The sequence below is a fragment of the Mus pahari genome, chromosome 3, assembly GCF_900095145.1.
Source record: "Mus pahari chromosome 3, PAHARI_EIJ_v1.1, whole genome shotgun sequence".
Taxonomy (NCBI): Eukaryota; Metazoa; Chordata; class Mammalia; order Rodentia; family Muridae; genus Mus; species Mus pahari.
Window position 1 is genome coordinate 78119041 of NC_034592.1, and position 24885 is coordinate 78143925.

Sequence of the window (24885 nt, forward strand, 5' to 3'; positions counted from 1 at the left end):
ACTTGCGTTGATTGTTCTGCCCTTGAACTACAAAACAGCTGCTCCTTGATTATGAAAAGAAACACAAATCCCGCAACACATCCCATAATTATAAAGACAAAAACAATGTGAAAGTTGAATATACACTTTTCATTTTACCTGTTTTTTTTTTTTTTTTTTTTTTTTTTAGCCAAAAAAAAAAAAAATCATGGTCCTGTTGGAAGTTTAGATCTCATGGCTCATTGTCTCCCCAACAGCCTAAGATATGAATGGAAGTATACGCTTTATCCTCCAGGGCTGGAAAGGGAGCATAAGGCTTACCCCCCTCCACTCCCAAGTTTCAAGCTCATATGTGAAAAAAAATTACGTTCAGTGTAACAGCTCATATCTTTAAATTCCAGAGGCCTGAAGAAGGGAACTGACAACAACCTAGGGTTGGCAGAGGTGACACAGGGGAGCGGCGACACGGGAGAGGGGCGGGGTGGGGGGAGCACAGCCGGCTCACAGAGGAGGGAGACTGATGCATTTGATGGTGGGACAAGGGAAGGAATCAACCAGAAAATGAACAACGAAAGATCTCCCAAGCTGGAGTCAGGTGAGGGGAGAAAGACCAGATAGTCCAGTCCAGAAATCCAATTCACCCCCATGGAAACCCTGATGTCATGTAATGTATCTGGACCAGAATGCCAATGAGGAGACCACAAAGCCCCTCCCCCCACTTCCCCAGCCACAAAACCATACCAAAAAGGAGAAGGCAGGCACCCAACCCCCAGCCTTCAACCAACACATGAGAACAGAAACAGAACAAGCCACCTAAAAGTGACAAGAGAATCATCATTTAGCTTATGTCGCTTTGACTGTTTGGTGGGAACACGTGTGGCCCCAGAACACGCTCGCGTAAGTGAGGATGAGTTGCCGTGGAGGCTGCAGCTGCCAAGTGCGGAGACAAGAGTCAGTTGCCAACATTGCTCCTTTCTGAAAGCTGCCAGTGGCTTCTGGTGGACATAATTAACTTAGTTTTTAAAAAAATTTCAGTGTAGGTTTATATATATATATATATAATATAATATAATATATATTTATATAATATATCAAAGCTTATGAGTATAGATTAAAAAAATATTCACCGGCTTTGTGGCCTCTGGAGCGCGGGCCCCCTACATGTCTGGGTAGAACTCAGAGCCATGGTCCACAACGTGCAGCATGGGCTTCTGTTCCAAGGCAGACATCCTACTGAGGACCTCGGCTGACAGTGTGTAGCTATTGCCAGACTTCTCCTCAAACCAGCTGTCCAGGGCTCGCTTGGCATCAAAGTTGGCGATGGGCGGTCCGTTTACAGCAATTGTCAACAGGTCGCTGAGCTGCTCCAGCGTCAGGCGGGAGCGGTGGTTTTTGCGGACCCGCTGGAGGGCGCTCCGGCCTTTCTCGCAGCAGGCTGTGGAGGTGGGGAGAACTTTAAGGACCTGAATGATCTTGTTCAAGAGCGGAAACCTCTGCTTGTACTTGCAGATGTGGCTGATGAGGTCTTTGAAGCCATTTTTGGTGTAGTAATCAGCCTTGAGGTCTCTCCACTCCATCAGCAGGCTCCCCCGGGGGTCCGTCCCTTCGCGGCACACATCCCGGGAGAAGGCAGGAATGGCTTCCAGGTGGTCGAAGATCTGAACCATGTCCTCCTTGCCGAAGCTCAGGAGCTCCTCGCTGTTCCTGGGCCAGGCGGCTAAGTCGAACACTTGGCAGGCCTTCACAAAGACCCGGCTTCGGGAGTCGAACCTCTGAGCCAGAATGACCTGTGTCTTCTGGCAGATCTTCTCCCTGATGGACTGGAACTTGGCCTCTGCCACCCTGAGGTTCTTCACGGCGATCCCATTGAAGCTCTCTCGGAAATTCTCCTCGAATTCCTGCAGGTACTCCCCCGGGGAGTCCGCAAGCCGGCTGATCTCCTGGATTGCCTCCTCGATCTTGTCATCCACCTGGGACACCAGGAGGTACTCGCCTTGGAAGATGTAGGCCAGGCGTGACAGCACAGCAATCACATCCAGCAGGAAGTAGATGAGCTTCATGGACTGGTAGTCCATGAGGAACTGCAGCAGGGCCAGGGCTATGGCTGAGGCGTCAGCCCGCTGTGTCTGGCTGCTGACATCCTTCAGGTGAGCCACCACTTCCAGGTAGTCCTTGATAAGGGCGTTCAAGACATTCTGCTCACCAATGATCCACCTCACGGCCCGGATGTCCCCCAGGAATTCGGTCTCCTCGCACAGGGTGGAGGCCGTGGAGCGCAGCTCACACATGAGGCGTGGTGAGTAGCGGTAGAAACTGAGGAGCTGTTTCAGGTTGTTCTCCAGCTCCTCTAGGCAGGGCAGCTCCTTCCCACTGATGGCATCCAGGATCTCCAGGTGGGGCCGGTGCACCATGAAGGGCAAACACAGCAGCCACGGAAGCGTCTTGCGGATGGTCATGAACATGCTGGCGCGCAAGCTGGCGGTGATGTTGGCTCCATCCACTCCCAGGCCCACAGTTGGCTTCTCATCCTGTAAGCGGATGCCCAGAGCAGCAAAGGCCCGGTCAAGCGCCTGGAGATAGCTTTCCGTGCTGGAGAAGCCCAGCTCCTGCAGGGATAGGAATTCTGTGGCTGGGGGTCCATCACTGCTGGTATACTGCACATAGACGGCCACCGTGTCAGCCAGAAGGTCGTCACTCTGCCCATCCAGGATGATGCTGAGGCAGGGCGACTGACGGATGCGCTCCACCAGGTCTTCTCTCAGTGCCCGGGCGATGTGATGGATAAGGATCTGGCAGTCGCCCTCATTCATATACTGGTCCACCACCTTGAGCTCGCACTTCCGCAGCAGCTCTGCCAGGGGCCGGAAGTCGAGGTAGGGCCTCCCCTCCAGCGCCAGGTGGTAGGCGGTGTTGAAGAGCAGGGTCATGTTGCGGCACATCTCCTCGGTCTTCTCCGGGTGCATGCGCAGTTTGTACAGCTGCAGGCATTTCTTGTGCAGGTTGCTCTGGCTGTGCAGCTTGATGGTGTGGATCTTAAACTGCTTGGAGCCGATGATGAAGGCGGAAGTGCGTGAGGACTGAACCGTGTACTGGCGGCACACGTGACACCACATCTCATTCAGGGTCGGGGAGTACCGTAGGAACCAGAACTTCTTCAGCCACTCCTGCTTGAAGCGCCGGATGCGGCGTCCGGTGGCAGAGGACATCTTGGAGGGTTCGTCGGTTGCCGTCATCACATCGTTGGAGACAGATTCATCTGCAGAATCCACTTCCTGATCATCGTCCTCCATGATGGCTGGGCCGGAGACCATACTCTCTGAGGCTGGAAAATAAGAGGGGAAGGAGAAGTTCGCGTGGGCTGTTGACAGCACAGACTCAGCAAGGGCCTCTGAGGGAGAGCAGGCCCCACAGAGATGGAAACCCAGCCTGGAGTTGAGTCAAGGGTAACTCTACTCTCCACAATGAGGTTCCCTCCCCATGAGTTGCCCATGGTGTTCTTGGATGCTACTCATTTTGCTCCACGCTGCCTGCACCTGAGCTCGGCCTTGACTTGTGGGTGCTTCTGGCTGGGGTGGAATGTTCTAGAAGAGGCAGAATGTTTGATGTCACACATTCAGGTTACACTGGAGGACCTGGCCCTGGAATGCCCACCGCTATGGTCAGAGTAAGCATGTGGCTGTTAACTGCGGGCAGCCTGGATACTGAGGCTAAATGGGGTCTGCCCCACCCCATTCTGCGGGCGGCTGAGAAGGGAAACCTGAGGGAAACAGCCCGGCTTAGCTGCAGATCTGCATAGAATCGACCCCCAGTTCTTCCTTGGTCCAACAACTTGAAGAGATCCAGGCTGCCAGCAAAAAAGGACAGTCGCACAGCTGCCGGCCCCAGGTTCCCTGGTTCCTCATCCTTCTAGAACTCCAGGCTGGGAACCGAGCACCATGTGGTGGGACAGAATCTGGAAGAAGTGAATGAGGCTGTGCTCCTGGCCTGAGTTTGGGGAGCTGTAAAAGCTCCCAGCAGAGACTGGGGGAAGAGAGAAGATGGGTCAGGGGAGACAACAGCGGGCCCCGCCCCCAAGAGAAAACACCAGGTATAGAACACAACACACAGCCCTCCTGCGAATGGGATGTATTTTATTGACAAGGAGGACATACAGGTTGGCACATGCAATGCCCCCCCCCCTTTCCCAAGCTTCAAGCCAGCCTGCCTCTGTCACCTGAGGGACTGGGCTCCCTGGGCTCCCACCCCAAGAGGGGGCTGCCTCTGTTGTGTTGCATTCCTCTGGTCTCCTGGCGGGTGGCTGCAACAGAGCGCTCTGGGCCACCCTCCACACAGCGTGCGACACTGCACACTCTTCCCTTTAACAGCAACCTCATCCTGAGGAACTTACCTGCAGGATCTGAGAACTCTGGGAGCTCTAGCACCTGCGGTGGCAGAAGTGGGGGGTCAGGCAGCTTTCCAGACTTAAGCATGTCTAGCTCCGCCTGCAATTCCCGCACTTTCTTTTTCAGGCGAATGCAGTTGGGACAAAAGGAGGTGGTAGGCAGCTCGTGGGGGTCAGATGCCAGAGAGGCCTCTGCAGGGCTGTCAGCCTTGAATGACGTAGGCTCCTCCTCTTCATCTTCCAGTGGGCCCAGCTCTTTGGCCACCCTTTGAGGGACCCTCCAGTCCCCTTCCCCTGGGGTCCTGCAGATGCCTTGCGTTAGGGCAGCTCTACCATAGTCATCGTCCTGGTACTTGGGGACTTTCCGGATGACCAGGGAGGTGCTCAGGGCCAGCTGGCGGGCTTCCACGTTAGCAGACTCCAGTGAGGCCTCCAGCACATCCTTGAAGATGAGGTCTATTTTCTTCTTCTTGGCCTGAGGGTGTATGTCTCCCTCATCAAAGCTGCGCTTGTAAGGGCTTCTGCCCTGCTTCAACACAGGGAACTGAGTGGGACCCCTTAGGTCTTCTGGATTATCCAGGGCTTGCTCAGCCTTCTCTCTCTGCAACCTCTTCTCTCCTAGGAAGGAAAACCAGGGTGTGAGGATGTGGGGAAAAGCCCCAAACGGAGAAACCGACAGGGGACAGAATGGACCTTCTGCGAGGGGATTGCCTGACACATCCCCCTGATTCTGACCATCTGGGTCAGGTGAGACCCAAATGGAGAGAAGAACGGATCGTGGGCTCTAGAGTCACAGGACCTTTACAAAAAGGCCTCGAGTGCAAATGCTACTACGCTCATGAGTTGGCATATGTTTAAAAAGGAGTCATCACCTTATGCGGATGGGGCTTGCCATACTATGACCCCAGGAGACAGCATCTCACTCCATCTGACTAATGCAACAGCTTTCAGAGCTGAGTGTCTATCTGCCTGCCGTGGGAAAAGCTGTCCTCCAGACCTAGGGACCACAAGGTGGCTGCCGGGCCTCAGTAGAATGCACGGGGAAGCACAGGCCCCACCTTCCTCCATGCTCGTGGGCCTGGAGAGCAGAGGGAAACAGCCACCTACAGCTGCTGCCTCTCCATTCTCCTGGCAGTTTAAAGATAGGAAATACATAAAGAAAGATGGTTCAAAGTCCTGTGGTTCTCAGTCATGGCTAAGGTTGAAAAAAGAAAAGAAGCGGGGGGGGGGGTGAGGGTGCCTTGGGAGGATTCCTAAACATACCAAAGTATCTGCCTCCCTCAAGAAAAGGGCAAGGTGGCTGTGAGACCCAAAGTGTTCTCCGATACAGCTGCTTCCCTACCTGACAAAGGATGCCTCTCTTTCCTTCATTTTTTAATTACCTTGAAATGTTGGTGAGATCACCAATAGTAAGCTATTTTAGATTCTTTAATGAGGCCAGCACAGACTGCTACAGAAAGTGCTGGGGGAGACATGTTGAGGAGAGTTGTTTCCCAGCCTTCAGAAGGTTCTGCCAGCAGAACCTGTGGGGCTGGGCAATCTCAAAGGCCTCCTGAATCGGTCAGGGTTGGGGTCCTGGTGCTGCAACCTTGAGCCTCTGTTCAGTGTCCAGGCTTCTGTGGAAGGATTTGATAGGCCCTGGGTGAAGGTCATGAGGCTCCATGCTTGGCCTCCCCCAGCTGCTTCCCTCAAGTCTCTAGGTTCCCTCAGAAAACAGCACAGCAGGGTTTAAGCCATTCAGGTCCCCTTTCTGTCCTCACAGGCGCTGCTTAGGCAACAACCTCATCCCGGGCTGCTGGCACTCGGGCGGCTTCCAGAAGTCCCTGGATCTGTGCCAGCAGAACCGCAGAAAGCTCAGGGATGGGATGGAGCCCTTTAAAGATGCCTTTTGTGAGCTGGAGAGATGCCTCAGAGATTAGAATCACTGGATAGATGCTCTTCCAAAAGACCTGAGTTCAATTCCCAGCACCCACACGGCAGCTCACAACCCTCTGTGACAGACTCTAGACCCAGGGTACCCAGAAGACACCTCAAAGGTCAGCAGGCATACATGTGGTAAACAGGCATATATGAAGACAAAATGCCCATTGCATAAACTACATAAATCAAATTAAATTTGAAAAATGCAATGCAATGCAATGCAAGGTATTTGTGTCACAGGGCAGTGGGGTGCTTGCCAAGCTGAATCTCTGAAAACCAAGGGTGCCCTTTCACCTTGTCTTGGGTTCCCCAGACAAGACAACCTTTAATAAAGGTCACCATGAATTCGATTCCAAATCCTCCATGACATTCATGGATAAAATCAAAGAAAAAAATGTAAAATCCCCACACGAATCCCACAGGTCACCTAAGTGTGTTGACTCCTATCCTTCAAGGATAACCACAAAAGAATGAATGACATCCTCTCCAAGAGCTCTGGGCTCCACACAGCACTCTTCCATAAAAACAATGGTAAGTATGATCTGACCATGAAGATGCCCCGCTTTCTGAAAGCAAGATGCAGTGGTACCCATCAATGGCCCCAGTGCTTGGGAGGTAGAGACCGGAGGCTCTGGAGGTCAAAGCCAGCCTCAGCTTCATATGGAATTCAAGGCCAGCCAGGGATAGATGAGACTGTGTCTCACAATGTGTGTGTGTGGGGGGAGGGGATGAGGGGGGGACCTGGGAGATAGCTCAGCTGGTAAAACGTTTGCTTTGCAAGTGTGAGGACTTAAGTTTCAATCTCCAGAATTCACAGTAAAAAAATAAATAAATAAAGCTCTGTGTCGTGGCAGGGACTTGCAATCCCAGTGGATTCAGTGGATTCAGTGGATTCAGTGGGACAGTGGATTCAGGTGGATCCCTGAGGTGTACTGACCAGCCAGCCCAGCACATTTGGCAAGTTCCAGGTCAGTGAGAGTTGTCTCAAAAGCAAAGGGATTACTGAGGAATGACACTTGAGGCTGATTCATACATGCATGCACCTGCATATGAACACACACATACATATGCACACATATACACACAAACATGTACACATATATACACACACACATGTACACACACGTATTATACACACATACACACACAAAGCTAATATAGCTGTAATACCTTAAGTGGCTGGGCAATGGGGACCTTTCTGGGCAGGCTGATAGGTCATCCAAGACACATCTAACGGCCCAGGACTCTGTACCTAACATCTAGCATGCATCCATCAGCTGCCAAGCCCCACGGTCACTCTCAAGGACCACTTCATCCCAGCCCCTGCTGGGCCCGCTGCGGTTGCTGGTTTCTTCCTGCAGCCTACGATCCAGCCCGGTCTTGGGTAGACGCCTTAGTCCTGTATCTTCCAAGGCTTGCTCTCTCTCTCTCTCTCTTTCCAAGCTTCCTGTGAGCCTTCACTTCCCCAAGCTCTCTCCTCTCTCTGAGCTGTCCCTGGGTCTCAGGTCTTCCTGAGGACGATTCACGTTAAGGTGCTTTGGAGAAGACACATTCCAGAAGAATCCAAGATGGTGGGCAAGAGATGAAATCGGTGCCACAGCCGCTGTGACCTTTCTTGATTTTCTTTTCTTTGGGTAGTGTGATTCTTCTGGAACCCCCCTGGCTGTTTTCGTTCTGCTTTTATCGATGCAACCAAGGCCCACCAAACACTTCTGGAGGTTCCGAGGCCCACAGAACCTTTCTGGAGTTTCAGGAAGAGGCCAAACAGTAGCCACCCTTTATCCCAGAAGCATGCCATCCCAATGAAACCAGCAAGGCCCAAGCCCAGCTCCAAAGGAGTCAGGAGATAGGCTTACTCACAGGTCTCTCAGCTCTCTGGCAGCTGCCAGATGCTTTTGACTAAGCCAGACAGCTTCTGGGCACCCCAAGGCCTGTTCTGTTTTGTCTTCCAAATCATCTTCACCTCAGTGGGTCACCTGCTCCCATCTCCTCCACTCATCTTATAAACAAGGCTATCCAGTGAAGAGATTAGTTAAGATGATGGTGTAGAAGACGCTGGGCGTGGCTCTGCCTCCGTGGAATGTACAGCTTCTGTGCAAAGATGGCTCTCTTGGAAAAAAAGGACCTGGGTGCACCAGGTTGAGGATGGCATCTACAGCTGTAGAGCCAGAGGCAAGGAGTGAGCCAAGTTCCTTTTAAATGAGTCATTCCTGTGGAGCTTGGGTGGACAGCCAACCCACTAGGTTCTCCCAGCCTGAGCCCATCTTCTCCTGTCCACTAGCCTTCCCCTGGTAGAAACCATTCCTTCGTGCTGTGTATCATTTTGGCTGCCAGGAACAAGATCAACAATACCAAGGCTGGCTATGTCTGGATAAAACTTAAATCCTCACTTCAGGTGCCTCAAGTTGGAAAGCTAGCTCTGGCCTCATTAGTCATGTGACCCTGGGTAAGCCACTGCATTTCTGTAATGCTCGGTTTGAGCAATTGTACAGTGGTGGAGCTGATGTCACAAAAATCACTGGAATTTTACAACCGAGGACTTGGTGACAGTCAAGGTAGAGATTGCATCAACGGTGGTAAGTACATTGCTCCACGGACTCTCAGAACATCTTGGCAGGTTAGTTCTCATTACCTTGATCCCATGGCAAAGTGCAGGAAACCCAGCCAGCACACGAAGTTATCTATTGAGGTACTGAGTAGTGGCTCTTTGCACTGCGCGATACCGCATTCCTCATTGGTCTACTTGGAAGGTTCCCAGAGGTGCTCTCTGGGCTTTTGTGGTTCAGAGTGGGTGTAACCTTTGCTGGTTGACAGGGCCTTAGCCCCGGGGGCGTGGTCTTGGTCCTGTAGGCGTGACCCTAGCTTTGTGGGCGTGTCCCTTCACAATCAGTACCGACCTAGACTTGTGGACTTAGCATTATGGGCATGTCCCTGGCCCTGAGGGCACACTCGCTCCTTCCCATGCCATACTCACCCCGGGCCAAGTTGCGGTGGATGGTTTCCTGGGACATGCTATGCAGGCGCTTCATGTAGTCCTCGCTGTACCAGACCCGCAGCCGCTCTCCTGGCCGGATGTCTCGGCATGCCCGGAAGTAGATGCGCTCGCTGTGCTGGAACGCCAGGAGGTTCTGCTCCCTCTCCTCCCGGGAAATGACCACGTACCTGGTGGGGAGGGGACAGGTGAGAACCATGGGCCACACCTGGTTGAGTGCCTTAGGTGCAGGGCACAAGAGCTTAGAGTATGCGGGCACATAAGGAGAGCTGCTGTCTCATCCAGAGACAGCCAACTATAGAGCTGGTCCTCCTACCTACATCTCTATTCTGCATCGTGCTAACACATTCTCTGGACCTTAGGAACCTGTTTAATGAGACTGGAAATTATATCTGCCCTGCCGACCTTGAGGGTCACAGTCAACACCAGACTCAATAGCAGGTGGCTACCCCTTCTCCTCTTTATTGACTTAAAAAAAAAAAAACTTATTTTATTTTAATATTTTGTGTGTAGGGGTGTTTTGCCTGCGTTTATGTCTGTGTACCATATGATAGAGGCCTCCCAGGGGCCAGAAGAGGCCATTAGATCCCCTGGGAGTGGAGTTACAGATGGTTGTGAGCTACCTACCGTGTGAGTGCTGGGACTCAAACCTGGGTCCTATGAAAGAGCAGGCAGTTCTCTTATGCTCCAGCCCCACTTTCACTGACCTTTAACCTCTGGCCTTGGATGGCAGTTAGGGCAGGGGGAAGCCTTGGGCTGTTTCCATATTTCACCAGGCTTAGCAGAAATAACCGATCCTCTAAGAGTGACCGATGATAGCTCCGTGTTAGAGCAGCATCCTTACAGTTGGTCCAATGAGGACAAAGGGAGAGACAGCAGAAGATTGGCGACGACAGAAAGGCTGAGAAACTTGTCCAAAGACACAGCTAACGATACAAATTTGTGGCCTATCCTTCCCTGAGCTACAACTCACGGTTTCCATGTGGGCCCGAAATGCACGGACTCAGCAGTGCCCAAGACACCAATGAATCCACACCCCTCACCCAGTTTCCTTCAAATGACACTTCCAACATCCTGGAATCACCTTACCCAACTCCAAAACAGTGCTGCTGTGATGCAGAGTGAGACGGGTTGGAGCCAAAGCCAAGTATACTGTGCTCTAACAATGTGTCTCCCAGCAGAACAGCTTGAAGTCAACACACCCGTGTTTTAACCAGGATGGCCATCACTGTGGGTGGATCGTCTCTGGAAGTGCCTGTACCTTCCAGGTTTCCTCAACAATGTTTGTGCTGCTTCTCTCACTCACGAGGCAAAGAGAAAACATTCACACAGATGTCAGATTCTGTGCAAGGTGACAATGGGGGCTGGCAGCTCCAAGAACTTACCGTGGAGACCGCTCCACCCCTAGAGCAGTGCCTGCAGACCTCCTATCGCATCTGCTCTTATCTGGACAGATCCTGCAGAATCAGCTTGACTACCCCGGAGGAGTCTGGCACCTTACAAACACATCCCCTGAAGCCCAGTTAACAATCCATTCTGGCGACAGAAGACATCATAGGCTGAGGGATGAAGACCCAAGCAGTGGGAGAACAAACACCAAGCTCCTCCAATCTGGACAAGATCAATGGTGCTCACAGCCCTGGGTCAGACGTCTTGCCTCAGCATGCTTGCATCCCCATTGGTATTTTACATGAGCATCAGAGAGCGCCCCCCCCATCCCCATGAGCTGTGAAAATCTCATGAGGATCTCTCTGCACCCAGCCACAACGTAGTCAGCAAGGACAAAAGGCAGACCCCAAGGCTGCAGAAACCACACTCAGCCTCATTGCTTCACTCACAGGACCATCCTCAGCTCCAAGTTTCCAATTTAACAAAAGTCTAGGATGGATGTCCCAAACCAACCAGTGTAATAGTCAGGGGGACCCAGAATGAATGTAGCTCCCAAGTTTTTCTGTTCCAGACACATCTGGAAGGCAGAAATCTCATTCTTGTGTTCTCTCAGGAACCACTGGGTCACAGAACACACAAGAGTACCTTCTCCCTCTCCTCTTTCAGTTTCTGGCCAGCCATTCAATACTAAATGCCAGAGAAAAAGGTAAATGAGGACCAACTCACTATCACCGTTGGTTGATTCAAAACAGCTGTGTCTGGAGTGGGTCTAACCATTTCAAACGGTTTGTATCCATTTCCCTTCGCTCCCCCCTCCCCCTGCAATGTGGTTCTACCTAGCAAGAGCCAGCATTTAGAAAGAGCACTCTCAGTCTTGATACAGATCACAAAGTATTTCCAGCATCAGACCAAACTGTGTTGAGCATCTTGCATTTGGTTGTTTTAAAACTTGGCTTTTGAATGAGATACATATGGCAACCGTGGGTGAATCACAGCCACCGAGTCCCAGGACTTAACATGTTTATGTGACAGAACTTTCAAGAGAAAGTTTACTGCCTCCAGCTAAGACTCAGGACCCATCACCCCTAATGAGGTCCCCTCCCTTTACAGCGGCGACACTCAATGGCTTGGCACATTCTCAGAATTCTGCTGTGCTCATTCTTAAGAAATACGGTCCCGTGTCACGTGGCCAAGGACCCCAGGATTTCCAGGAACTGTCTCCTCTTTGTGGTCAAGATCAGATGTCTACAAGGAGGTCTGAGTTCCTAGCTCACACTCCCTTGTTGGGAAAACAGAGCAGGGTGGGAAACACCCCGGTCCAGGCTGTCCTGTAGAGACTGTGTTCATGTCTGGCAGTTCAGAGTCAGGCACCCTAGAAATAACCGAAAGGTGACTGACAGTGGTGGGAAGGGCAGGGGTCCTGGACTGAATCTTCCCAGAAGAGAACACATTGTTTTGAGTCCTGTCTCCTCACTAGCCTTGGGTACTGGACAGATAAGCACTGGGAGACAATTCTCAGGCCTCACCCACTGGGTCTTATCAAGTGCACCATATTTTCTAGCTGGGTCAGGAAATGACTGTGGGTTCCGACTCAAGAAAGAAAATGGCTCAGGGAGTCATCCACTTTGTTTAATGGGACCGATACAAGCCTGTCTTGGCCAAGGCAGCTTTCCACCAGAAAGGAAGTTGCCTGGGAAGACAGAAATGGGAAGACTGGACAAGAAGAGCTGGGCTCTGTGATGTCACTGGCTTAGGTCTCTAACATCCAGGCAGTTGCCCACATATGCTATGGGCTTCCTTTCAAGGTTTCCTTTTGGGACAAGCTGGGACAGGCTCCCCATTCATTTCCTCTTCCTATTGAATATATTCTGGCTTCCTGGTCCCCACTGCCACCAAATAGTTTGGAAACCATTTCCATCTCAAACTGACCACTGTCCCTGGACTCTGACCTTGTTTCTGGTATACAGCCTTTAATTTGGCCTCTTCTTCCCCAACACCAGAAATAGAGGCCAACCAGTCTCACAGACCTTGGGTATCAGGAGACCCAGGCCAGCTGCATCTCTGTGTCTCCTGCAAACTGCAATCTTAATTTTCATGGTTATGCATTTTGGTCAGGATCTTAGGAGAACGATCTGGATTCCAAAGCCAAAGGTAGCTAAGAACTGTTCAGAAAGGACATTACAGGCTACAATTCGGGGATTCCTCTCACGGAAGCTCTCTCCGTGACAGTAAATAAGCCAGGCTGATGGGTCAGAAGACAGCTCTGTGGTGGGGCACACTCCAGTGAATCCAAGAGGAAGCCACTCTGGTTCTTCCGAGGAGTCTTGGCAGGCAGGGCCTTGCCTTTCACAGGCAGCTACCAAGGTCAGTGGAGATGCAGCCACTACTGAGGTGTGTCCCAGGATAGCCCCTAATGGGCAGCCAGGAGCCTCTCAAGGCTCCAGCCAGAAAGTATTTCCTTCCCTGGAAACTGCAACATTTGGGGAGCATAAGGTTAAATTCACTTTTGATGTGCAGAAAAAATTAAAAGTTGACCTAGCAGCCATGCGTGTTCAGCTGCCTTTGGCCTGCAAGTCACTGCCTTTCCTGTGGAGGGCCAAGTGTGGGGTTGGGCACGCCCATCGGGAGTTTACAGAATCCAGGATATGCAAGGCCCACAGGGCCCTCTTCCCCATACACTTTCCATTAGGCATCTAAACCCTGAGGAGGCTCATGGGGATTCCCTGGGATAGGAAGAAAGAGAATACACACCAAAAAAAAAGATCCTGGAGCCTGTCTGTGTTCAAAGTGTGACATCTGATTCATTTTATTGCCATCTTAACAAAAATATTTGAGAAGGCCATCTTGCGGTCCAGCATGGATGGGCGGGGCAATTCCAGGCACGTGGCTATTACTGGACAAGACAAAATTCAGTCTGATGGGGCCGGAACCACTAAAGAACCACAGATTGAGGCAATGGAGCCCAGGGCCCAGGGGCCCAGCAGGTGCCATCCATCTATCATCTCATGTAGGACGAAGCATGGTGTGTGTTTATAAACAGCTCTAGCAACAGCCTCAGTGAGCACTGGGTACAGTAGGCTTCCAGGTCCACTTAGTTTCTTAGGGAGAAAAGGGAGGGTGTGAAAGGCCTGCTGGGGTTAGCCTCAGGCCAGAGAGCGAGGTCAAAGCTGCACCTAGGTCAGAGTGAAGCCTTTGGCTTCTTTTCTCCTCCCTAACTCAAAGATCCCAGCTTTCTGACTGGGCCCCCTAAACAAAACACAAAGCTAGAAGTATGTATGGTGAGGTGACTATACAGCCCAAGCAAGCAGAGGCAAGGCATGCTGGGAGCTGGACCGGACACAGTCTCATTGCTCTCTGGCCTTATTAGGAGCCAGTGAGTAGACAGTCTGCCTGCTGGCTCCTGAGGCCTGGGTCCTCGACCTCCCCTCCACTGGCTGTGAGACCCAAGGCCATCACAGGTTGGCAGACTCATCTCCATGCTGGTTTTGTTCCCTCTTCTAACTGTAGAAGCTGAGGCAGAGCTTGGGTGAGGAGCAGGATCCCCATCTATTATTAGTACTCCAGATCTGGCCTCTTGAAGAAAGCAGGCCAGGTCCCCACTATCGTGGCTGTGTCATTTCTGAACCCTGAGATGCATGACAATGACTGGAATGACCAGTAATCAGTGATTGTAAAGACTGACTGACTCAGGGAAAAGTTTACAGTATGCTAAGAATGCAAGACCATCTCTTTCCCCTCACCAGCACGCCCCATTCTTCTTCCCCACCCCCCACCCCTTAAAGGCAAGCACAGCAGCCGAGCAGGGCAAGCGCAGGGCCAAGGCCGGGCCCCACCCACCCAACTGAGCCAGCCCCGCCCACCCACAGGCTGCACCACCTGGGAAAGGGCAGAATCAGGATCTGGGAGGCCAGCTCTGCTGCAGCCCTGAGTTGGAAGCAAGATTCTGTTGGATGCTGCCCCCTGCCCCAGCGAGGCCTGCTCCATAGGATACAGGATACAGGCCACGAGGAGAGCAACCTTCTAGGCCAAGCAAGCATTCAAGCAGGCAGCTTCTCTTGTGTCTTGAGCATCTTCCTGAGATAAGGGGGTGGTGGGCCTGTACACCCGCTGGGTGAAAGCACAGGAAATTGGACTGCACCAGGTGAAGAGACGACTGTGCCCCAGGGTCATCAGTCTTGTTTCTGGACACAAGAGACTCCCCCAGCTCAAGGCCAGACATTGCTTCTCCTTATGCAAACTGGCCAGGTTAGAAATTGTGCTTTCTCTTCCGAGACCTGGTAGTCCGTGTTGGGGCTGGTTCTAGGGGTGCTGGTGTAGGGCCCGGCAGGGGTGCCTGGGGCTGGAAAGTGTGGTCCATGGGGGCTGCCCCTTCTGGCCTACGCCGAGATGCCTGGACTGCATCTCGGATCTCCACAAGCGTCTCACACATCTGACCAACACGGCTGTTCAGCTCAGCCATAGCTTGGCTGATGACATGCATGCTGTCGGCCATGTCTTGGTGCACAGTTATCAGCTCCTGGCAGAACTTCTGGAACATTTCAGTCTGATGGGCATGGGCATGCAGGAGATGCCAGTCCAGGCCCATGGTAGGCAAGCTGGGATGTGGTTCTGGGGTCCTGCGGGGCTGGGCCTGGAGTGAGGGATGGGGCAGTACTTCTGGCTTAGGGTCCGACATCTTGGATGGGTCTGAGGAAGATGAACAGAGAAGTGTGGGCCTGGCCGGGGGGGCCTCTTCCTCTGGAGGACGTAGCAGGGGCATCTGGAGAGGCTGCCGTGAGGGCCCGGGAGCTTCCTCTTCTTCATCATCTTGGATCAGACAAGGAGAGGACAGGTGATTACAAAAGGGCGGAGAAGGCAGCCCAGGTCACAGGCCCAGCTTTGAAAACTCCCTGCTGGCCACCCCTCAGCCTACACTGGCACCACACAGAGAGAAATACCAGCTTCTAAGTCCCTGGGGTGTGTAGGTCCAGCATCGGTAGAAGGGTGAGCGGGAGCTGTTCCCTTCTTCCCAGAGGCTACTAGCTACATTCCAGGAAAGAAGTCCAGCAAAGGAGACCCCAGCTCCAGTGGCAGCCATGCCAGTCTAAGGGCTCAGGTGCCATTACATTTCACTACCTTCAAAGAAACAATAATGACTGCTCTGCTGAACCCCTGGGGCCCTGGCTGGGCTCTTAGTGGGGCTCCCAGACCCTACGGTGTATTGCTGAAAGCACCCCTGTGAGAGGTTCTAAGCTGCTCTCTTGTGGGCACCGGTCTCCACAAGGGAGGGACCTTTCAAAGTTGCTTGGGGCCACCTTGTGGCCTTGTTGGAATCCTAACAAACCACCACAGGGAGATGCCAAATGGCTGGAGATGAGAGGGAAGGGCTGATGCAGGACTCAGGATTATGTGGGGCGAGCCACCGGCCTTGTTGTCCCCCGAGTTGGGCTGTGAGGTCAGGCACATCATGGCCCACCCGTGAGCGCTTGATCTGACCACACAGATCTGTGGGTCTCCTGATGATGGCACAGTGGAGCCTACTGTTTTCTGAGCATGCTCCATAAGTGGCAGCCGTCCTCTTGGGAGGCCAGAAAGGGTGGGAAGGAGCACTCTGAGCGGCCATTACGGTTTCCCCAAGCCCTCAGGCAACTACGGCCCCAGCCAGGCTAAGGCTTGTGATTAGTTAGTAGATCTGGGGGCTCCTGCAGTCCATGTTACCTCTGCCAATCTCATCATCTTTGATCTCTAGGAGACGGAGGGGTGAACAGGACAGGATTCAGGAAATAGGCTTTTCCGGATGCTGCCCGCCCCGAGGCTTCAGCAAACCCTGGCAGGTCCAGGCCCAAGTCTGGTTCTGATGTCTCAGGGCCACCTCCATTTTCTGGAAGATTGTTTGCCTCAGCTGGTTAACAAGGCAGTCAGTCACCCTCATCATGACCACTCTTTCCTACTCCTGAGGCTGACTTTGTGAGTGGCCACCTGACAGAGACCTCAGCCAAGCAGGAAACAAGCAGATCCCTGTGGCAAAGGGCCAGGGAGGAAGTCGGACTTAGTGAGCCACTTTCCCGCTGGCTGAATGCTCGGCCCCCAGCCTCCTTGGATCCTCCTGCCCTGCTCACTCCACTGAGGACAGCAGATGAGGAAGGGTATGGGTGTGTGAAGAAGTGGGAGGGGGTGGACTCCGATGGCTCCCCCTCCTGGTGAACACCAGTTAGAAAGGCTAAAGTCCCAGGAAGCAAGAAAGCAAGAAACCAAGAAGGTGAAACACACAGAGAAACAGAATGAGGGAAGTAGGGGTGGGGTGGGGGCGGGGGAGCCAGAGGAGAACGGGGAGGAGCCCAGCCAGCCACAGGTGAGCACCAAGAAGCAGGAACCCAAGAGAAGTGGATCGGGAGAGTGGAGGACAAAGCAGACAGAGTCACGGCCTAGCCCTGCCACTTAGCTGCTGTGGTGGTGCCCCTCCCCCTGCCGGCTGGCTAGGATGGGGCTTCCCTGGCTTCTGCAGTTCCTGGACCGTGCCAAGCGCCTTCCTGATGTGGGCCTTGTACATGCTGTTCCCAGCCTGCTCGCCTTCCCCTCCCCTCCTCTGCGCCTCGCACCAAGCCTGGTTAACTCTTCCTCACCCTTCAGACATCTTCCTCAGCCAGCCTTGGCCTTCTCTACAGCTGCAGCCCTCCATTCATTCATGTGCTTCACAGACCCAGCACAGACTGCAGAGCGGCAGACCCAGTGTGGGGGCCTGGAGATCACACAAGTCCAAAGCTGGAAATCTGGGATGTCCTGGACTGGGTGAGCCCTTATCCTTCCTCTAAGGTGAACGATAATCTAATCCAAGAAGGCACATCTAACCTTTTGACACTGTAACACAAGGTCAACCACAGTTTCTGCTCCAGGTACCAAACAAACCAACAAAACACTTGTACTGTTTTAAACAAGGTTATGGTTTGGGTTCAGCCACCTTCATAGCTATGTGCATGTAACCCTTAGGCCACAGGATGGATCCATCTGGAGCTTGTTTAGTCCGACAAGTGCCTGTGTAGGTTTTAGATGCAACCCTGTCCTTCCTGCTCCCAAGCGGGCTTCTGGCACAGAATGGATGAGCAAGAAGTGGAGGCAAGACAGAAGCAAGATGGGGCCATAGAGAGAGTCAGGGAGACAGGTGGGGCTGAGAGCTAGCACGGGAAGAGGTGCACAGGAGGAAGCAAGGCCCACACTCGGGCAGCGATACTCACAGCTGGTAGACGGGCTGTCGGTTCCGTCCAGCTCTGCCCTGGGGAAGCCGTGCCCGGCCCTGGCAGTGAGCAGTGCCACCTCGATGGCTCTCTCCTGGGCAGCGAGCATGATGGGGTGGGTGTGGCCCCCGGTCCCTGGGCCCGACAGTGACTGCCGCATGAAAGCCAGCTTGTCCTTGGTCCTGCGCTTCATGTCATCCCACCTGTGCTTAATGTCCTTGATGGAGCGGGGGACCTGGCTGACGGAGGTGATTTTCCGAGCTATGCCTTCCCAAATCTTGTCCCTGTCGGCATGGGACAGCCGCACGGTCTCTCTCCCAAAGAGAATGGCTTCGTGACGGGTCACCTCTGTGACCAGAATGTCCAGCTCCTCCTTGGAGAATTTAGGCTTCCTCTTACGCTCGGCCAGGGGCAGCATGTTCCTTGGGTTGAATATCCCACAAAGCATAATTGGGTAAATGACCGTTAATGAGGATGGTTCTCCTCCTTCCTAATGTTGGCCCCATCTGGGAAGCCAGGGAACACCTGGGGCCACCAAGGCCCCACCACACCCTCCTCCTACCGGGATGCCTCCTCCTCAGAGGGAAGGCAGGAAGGAGGTGGTAGGAGCCCAGTGACTGCAGGGTAGGCTGCCCTACCTCTCATCAGCCTTGAGCACCAGGAAGTTCAAGTTCACTCAACCTTTGCTGCCTCGTTCTCCCCGTCCAGACCAGTTTCTGAGAGTTCCATCTATGTACACGAGCTTTAACAAACACTTAAGGGACTGGAGAAGCAGCTCAGTGGTTAAGGACATTTACTACAACTCTCTGCTGGGGATTAGAATTTGGACCTCAGAAATCACATCAGGTGATTCACAAATGCCTGTCATTCAAACTCCAATGGATCTATTGGCCCTCTTTAGGCTCTCTGGGCATCTGTACACATGCGCGCGCGCGCACACACACACACACACACACACACACACACACACCCCAAGTGAGTTTAAAACATAGCCTGCAGTGGACTGCAGTGGCTGTGGCACTGGCTGCTGGTGTCCGTCATGTTGCAACCACAAAAAGCTTATTCTATCACCTGTGACTTGTTTCCCATCTTCCAGTGTCTCTCATGTCCCTACTCCTGAACATGTATGTTCAGAGAACAAGCTCTTCTCCCTCAGGGGCACCACCACAGGCTCCTTCCTTCCTCATGGTGTGGCTGCTGTGGTGTTCTAGTTAAGATGCGAGGCACCCGTGAGCATCCACCCTAGGAAGGGCACCAGGATAACTGGTGCTGCAGAGGCTCTTCACCCTGACCTTGCTCTGGCTTTAGAATTCAGAGAGCATTCTAGTCCTACCTACCTTTCACTATAGCTTTGAAACAAGAGTTCCTTCCACCCAAGAGGAACCAGGGAGTCGAGGCAAACTCAGATCCCAACCCGTACCTCTGGATGCTTCCAGAATCACGGAAGCCCCAGCAGCACTCGGGTCCTCCACCCTTACTTCTGAGTCCTCCCAGTCAAGCGAGTGTAATCAGATAAAGGAAAGCTCGGGGCTTCGGTACCCAGCTCAGGACAACGGCCTTGGGCTCAGACAGACTTGAGACTATCCCTGGGGACCACCGGGCCTCTGTAAAAGTAGGGTGAAGGCTATAGGGCCCTAATTATGCTGCCACAGGAATTCAGAGTCTGTGTTAGGAGAGGAGATTATTGTACAGTGTGAAATGTCCAATAATACGCTTACCTTTTACCCCTGCAAACCAGGAGTACCCAAGCATGAAGCTGTGCTCATCTAGAATGTCTGAAAACACTGCCAAAGGCCCACATGCCTCAAGTGGCCCTGGTTGAGAATTACTGCATGCAGAGCACCTAACACAGAGCTTGCACAGGTTAACGCTCAAGACATGAATATCTTTGTACCTACTCTTTACTGGGCCCATCACTAATTTCATAAAAATGTCGATCCACAACATCACCTCCAAGGCCCTGGCCTATGACAACACAACTAAGTCTATATATAAATTAACAAGAGCTCCTCAAGCAAAGCCACACACAAATGCAATCACCAGATCCTCTTAACTCGGGACACATCAGCCAAGACTACCCAGAGTCACCTGGGGTCAGGACAGGCTAGGGTAGCAGGACAGAGTCATGTTAATAAAGGTGGAGGAAGCAGCAGACTCCCGCCCACTGAACCCACCCACACTCTGCTTGTCCCGTGTATAATATCAGAAAGAACTGTGGCTTGCAGGTCTAGAGACACAGGACCCCAGGCCTCGTTTTGCCACAGATGACATGAATGTGAGCAAGACTTTGCCCTGCTCTGGGTCTCAGTTCATCACTGGCACAACGGCTGTCAGCCTGAGCAGCCACATTGGAGTCACCATAAAGAATTTGCAGAATCGTGATGCTCCGGACCCACCCCTAGCCAAGTTACACCAGCAGCCCTGCCGTGCTAAACAATGGCCGAGATGGTTGAGATGAGGCACTGTCTTCTAAGGGGCAACGGGAAAACTCTTTGTCCAACTAAACAGAAGCTCAGAAATGGGAGGACACATGGGACAGGCCAGCTCTCTAAGCCATAGCTTCTGGAGCTCTGCAAGTAACAGCGTCACAGGATATATCACATTCACTCTTTCAGCAGGCCTGTACCTGACTGAGGTGACGCATGCAAAGGCCCAGCCCAGGGCTGTATTGTCCATCAGCAGTCTTTCTGCAAGGCTCATGCCCACTTGCTCCAGCAGTCCACAACAAAGTCCTGGACTCTCAGAAGGCACATATGAAAGGCTCCTCCCTAGTCCATCTGGACCTCCACACAGCATATGTCTGTGCCTCTCTGGCATTTATGCAGTGGCAGGCGTGCCTGCAGAGATGCAGAGGGTAGAGGAGGGCAGGGCTGACCTGGCCTACTGTCAAGTGTTCCTATGTAACTGAGCTGATGAGATGCCCAGTATAATGGATGAGACACTGCCAAGCTGACCTGGACCTCGGGGCAGAGAGAGAAGACGGTGACTAAGAGTGGCTAGTACAGCTTCTGGTGCCACTTTTAGGATAGCAGACCGTCTTGTAGAGGAGGAGGCCACCTGTGGGTGCTGATTCTGCACCTGCCTAGGGCAGTGAAACCAGCTGTGCTCTCAATAAGATGATGAGCCCAACTGCTCTGCAAACCAGCCGCAGCCCCAAGGACATACAAGTGGCAGTGAGGCCACAGAGAAGGACACAGGGGACCTCCTCATGACTTTCCACTTCCAACCAGCTCCTCTTCATGTGCTCAGACTTCCTGATGCATCCCTTGCTGCCCCCATCTCTCACCTCTCACCTACCCATTTGTCCCCAAAGGTATCTGAGATGAACAGAACTGTACGTGATAGGGCTTCGGATTCACGATGTAGCTGGGCCTCTGGGCCTCAAAGGCCTTCCTTTCCTCTAAACAAATCTAAATGGCCCATCGTGCCCCTGTATCCCAGATGTAGACCACAAAGTGGTACTGGAGTCACTGACTTTTTTCCTAATATACACCCACTGGTAGGACCCACACATACTACACAGGTCAGCTCTGAGCATGGATCCCAACTCATTGTGGCCACCTGGGAAGTGATCCTTGTTCAATTCTCTGCTCTCTCTGGCTAGACTTTTTGCATGCTTCTGACACACAGTCCTGGGCCACAGCCTTGGCCAGGGTAGAACCATGCTGGTCAGCAGTCAAGTTTAGTGTGAGCCCCGTGGGGAAGGGAGCCGAAGATGTCAGAAGGCTTCGTTCCCATAAAACCATAGGATGACTTCTGGGTCTTCCCTGGAATGATGTCATCCAGGCAACAAGAATCTGCCCTGGGATAATCGTCAGTGGTCCAACCTAGGTTGGGGACATTTTCCTCTTTGCAAGAGTTCTACCGGGAGCCATGGCATGCAGCCCGACCCTGCAGCCTGCTGGTCTGGCCACAGGCTCTCTAGAGCCTCCGATGGAAGCCTGGGGAACAGAACACTTCTTTCAAACACTGTCAGCTGCAGCTCTGGAGCAGCCTGGAGAGCTCTGAGATCCTGGAGGCCCAAGATACTCCCTGGGCCCAACCCAGAGGCTGGTAAGGCTCACTGGAGCTGGCAGGGATGGGACTCACCTCATCCAGTTGGCCTTGGTCTCATCCGACCCATCTATGGACTTGTAGCGGTTGTTCTTGTCCACAATCTGGAAAATAGAGAGACTGTCTGAAGTGGGCCATTAGAGAAGGGGCTCGCACGTGCCTGGGCTCCTTACCTGAGGCCCAGGAACCAGCTCCATCCTCCGTCTCACCTCTTCCCTCTCTCTGCCCTCCCTACACTGCCCCCACCACAACCTCAGCTGCTGTCGATGATAATCTTCGCTGTCTCCTCTCCACCCACGCCCATTGTCTTAGAGACCCTGGAGACGACCCGAGAGGGGACACAACTCTCATCCGTGCTGACTGAATCGGAATCCTGGGTAACCTGGTCCAGGGTCACCACTCCATACAGGTGCCAGGCTGTGCAACAAAAGCTGAAGGCAGCCTCTCTGCTGCGTGTGTAGGAGGTGAAGATCGTCACTGGGGCCCAGGCACTTGTGATCTGAAAGGTCTCATCCTATGCTGAAATTGCAAATACTCAAGACCCCTGGGGTTTCGGGTGGGGTTGCGTCCAAACGTCTATACTCCACAATCATTCTGAGTATCAAGATCTATGGGATTCTAGGTTGTCCCTTACTTTCTTTGTGGAGGGCAGGAGTCCTTAAAAGGCATTTCTGATATAGATTTTAAGCTTGAAGTCTAAGGCAGAAAGAGAGATACACTCAGAAAGGAAGACACACCAGAGAGCGTGGGTGTCAGCTTCTCTAATGGTCTCTAGTTCTTTTCTGACCCAAGTTATAAGCAACCTACTGTTAGTCTACTATGGATCTTTTGTAGGTGATCAGTCTATAACCTTCCCATTTGTGTACTTGACATCATTTTGCATTGTTTGTAAAGCAAAGATTGTAAAGTTCTCTTCACTACATACGTAATGAGCACGTCCACATTTTACTTCTGGGAAACCCTCGGCTTTTGTGTTTTTCTGTACAACCTCTCCTTTATGCCACTCTCCTGCGGTAGAATTTCTGTTAAATAAACAGAATGGCTCATTCAGCCCCCGTGCCTTTTAGCTACCTCCCCATGGTTTACTCTGTCATTCAGAGCCGTGTCAGGGAACATTTCTCTGCTCTCTTTCAGGCCCCCAGTGCTTTCTCTGACTACTCCAGTCTCTTCCATCCATCAGATTTTTTCCTTCTTACTTCTCTTGCTTTTCTGATGTTTTGTTTTCGTTTCGGTTTGTAAAATTTTTGAGGCAGCCCTTCCCTTTGTACCTAGGCTGACCTTGAACTTTCAATCCTCCCCCGCATTCTCCTGGATGCCAGAACTGCAGGCACTCACCACTATGCCCAGTGCTTTGCTTCCTTTGTAAGAGTATCTTTCATTCAACTGATATTTTTCAGTGTCGTTGACTCTTTTTGGAGATCTGTCTCTTTTTCATTTGTCTCTGAGTTTCACAGCGACATGATCCTTGCTCTTTGTTTCCACAGCTTAGCTGAGGTACACACACTTCTTGATTGCAGAAACATTTTAGATCAAGGCTGGTCTCCTGGGGACTTGGTGGAGCAGAGCAATCACAAGCCCCTTGACACTGGTGCTAGCATTCCACCATTCTCCTCAACAACTGTAATCAGACCATGTGACTCATGTGATCTCAAGGTTTTGTCCATTGAGCTTCTGATGAAATTCATTTATGGTCAGGTTTGCACACCTGAGCCCTGCCCACCTGTCTGATTGACTCTGGCCTGTTATGGTCTGGACACGAACTGTGCACATCAGGCTCCTGTGTTTGTGTTGAGCACATGGCTTTCCAGAGGACGATGCTTATTTCAGGAGAACACCCCATTTTTGACACATAGGTTTTTCTCTCCCAAGAACAACATGCAGTTCCGTTTTGAATTCTACTTGGAGAATGCTGTGAAGAGTCCTTTCCTTGCTCTCTGCTTGCTTGTCCACCGTGAGGTGAACACCCTTCTCCACAGGCTCCTACTGCCATGTTCTGCCTCACCACAGGCCCAGCATTAATGGAACCAAAGACTATGGACTGGAACCTTCAAGACCATGAGCCAAAATACCCTACCCTTTGTTTAGCATTTATGTCAGGCATTTGTCATAGTAAAGAAAAAAGTAAATATAATCCAGCCTCTGTGTGTCCCTCACTCACTGTCACCTGCTCTGAGGGGCAGTGAGCCCAGCTTGGGACCATGCCTAGACCCTCCTTTCCATAAGCTAAGTGAATCACACTCATGAAGCATTTCAAATATGCAGAAATGATAAGAGGATAACGTAGCTGACAGCAAGAGCCGACAAATGCACACCAGTCATTTCCAGCTCGGATCTTTCCCTTTGCTCCAAAAAAACTGCTAGTTAAGACAGGAAGATGACTCAGTGGGTATAGGCACTAGGTCTCCGGCCTGACAAACTGAGTTTAATCCCCAGATCACAAATGCAGAAAGGAAAGAACCAGTTCCTGAAAGCTGTCCTCTAACCAACACATACACACACACACACACACACACACACACACACACACACCACATATACACTTGCATGTACACACAACATCCACAGACACACTTGCATGCACTGAACTCACATACACATTTGCACGCACGTGCACACACACACACACACACACACACACACACACACTCCAAATAAATAAAAATTACAAATTACAAATAAAGACCCTCTCAACCTCTGACTCCTTTTCCACTCTTTCCCTGAGAGGTCATCCTGGAAGATCCCCCACCACCACATCCCCCGACACCATTTTTGAGACATACATTTTTCTCTCCTAAGAACAACATGCAATACTGTTTTGCAAAAATCTAGAAGATGTTCCAGTCTAGTCTTGAATGTTCCCTGCAGGCTTGTGCTTTGACAGTGCAGTTGGTCCCCTGCTAGTGCCACCATATTTGAAGACTTTGGGGGCCCAGCGGCAGACTCAGGTTCCTGCCCCTCCC

At 52.1% G+C, this 24885-nt stretch overlaps 1 protein-coding gene across 4 annotated transcripts in view; it reads right to left on the reverse strand.

Annotated features, from left to right (window-relative positions):
- Window positions 1–1062: 1062 nt before the first annotated feature.
- Window positions 1063–24885, reverse strand: part of Prdm11 (PR/SET domain 11) — a 70567-nt gene continuing 46744 nt past the window's right edge. For 3 of the 4 annotated variants that reach the window (XM_021194759.2, XM_029536698.1, XM_029536697.1), the window contains exons 5-8: window positions 21962–22029; window positions 9255–9442; window positions 4367–4978; window positions 1063–3301 (exon numbers count right to left, since the gene is read on the reverse strand). In XM_021194759.2, the coding sequence (XP_021050418.2) occupies window positions 1137–3301; window positions 4367–4978; window positions 9255–9442; window positions 21962–22029 (3033 nt within the window). In that variant the 3' untranslated portion in view covers window positions 1063–1136. The remainder of the gene's footprint in view (window positions 3302–4366; window positions 4979–9254; window positions 9443–21961; window positions 22030–24885) is intronic. The other variant, XM_029536699.1, reaches the window with a different exon arrangement.